Source organism: Penaeus monodon, chromosome 25, assembly GCF_015228065.2.
Source record: "Penaeus monodon isolate SGIC_2016 chromosome 25, NSTDA_Pmon_1, whole genome shotgun sequence".
NCBI lineage: Eukaryota > Metazoa > Arthropoda > Malacostraca > Decapoda > Penaeidae > Penaeus > Penaeus monodon.
In genome coordinates this window covers 29,545,941-29,546,401 of record NC_051410.1, presented here as the reverse complement: position 1 = coordinate 29,546,401, position 461 = coordinate 29,545,941, and the positions used below count along the sequence as shown (strand labels likewise).

The following is a 461-nucleotide window of genomic DNA, read 5'->3' as shown; positions in this document are numbered from 1 at the left end:
AAACATAATCATAATGAGTATCATTCATCGTACAACCCTTTGCTAAGCTGTCTTTAAAGTTGTCTACTGAAAATGAATATATAAACAAATCATTCAGCTACAGGCGGTGAGAATCGTGAATAAAAATAACAAAAATGGCCTTCCTTACCCTATAATCGTATAAATAAATATGAGATTAGTCAATAATACTAATTAAAACGAGTGAGTTAGAAAGGAGAAAGTGAAAAGCAGCGAGTGCCTGAAGCGCAAGACTGGCGGGCGGCGTTACTAGCAGGCCTCAGCCTCCGTCAGGAAGGAGGTGGCGTCTCCTAGGTCGTGGTGCAGGCTGTGGTAGTGGCCTGCGCCCTCCAGGTGGCCGGGAAGCGGGCTGGAGGCTAGGTTGGAGGGCGTGGAGGGGGCGGCGAGGGCGGGGTGGAGGCTGGTGTAGGCTTCCTCGAGATGGTGGTGGGGATGGTGGTGGT

General features: G+C 49.7%; 1 protein-coding gene across 1 annotated transcript in view; it reads right to left on the bottom strand.

Annotated features, from left to right (window-relative positions):
- Window positions 1-6: 6 nt before the first annotated feature.
- Window positions 7-461, bottom strand: part of LOC119589119 (T-cell leukemia homeobox protein 3-like) — a gene marked incomplete in the record, with an annotated part of 40,796 nt that continues 40,341 nt past the window's right edge. The window contains 1 exon segment of the mRNA XM_037937694.1: window positions 7-367. Coding sequence (XP_037793622.1) covers window positions 268-367 — 100 coding nt within the window.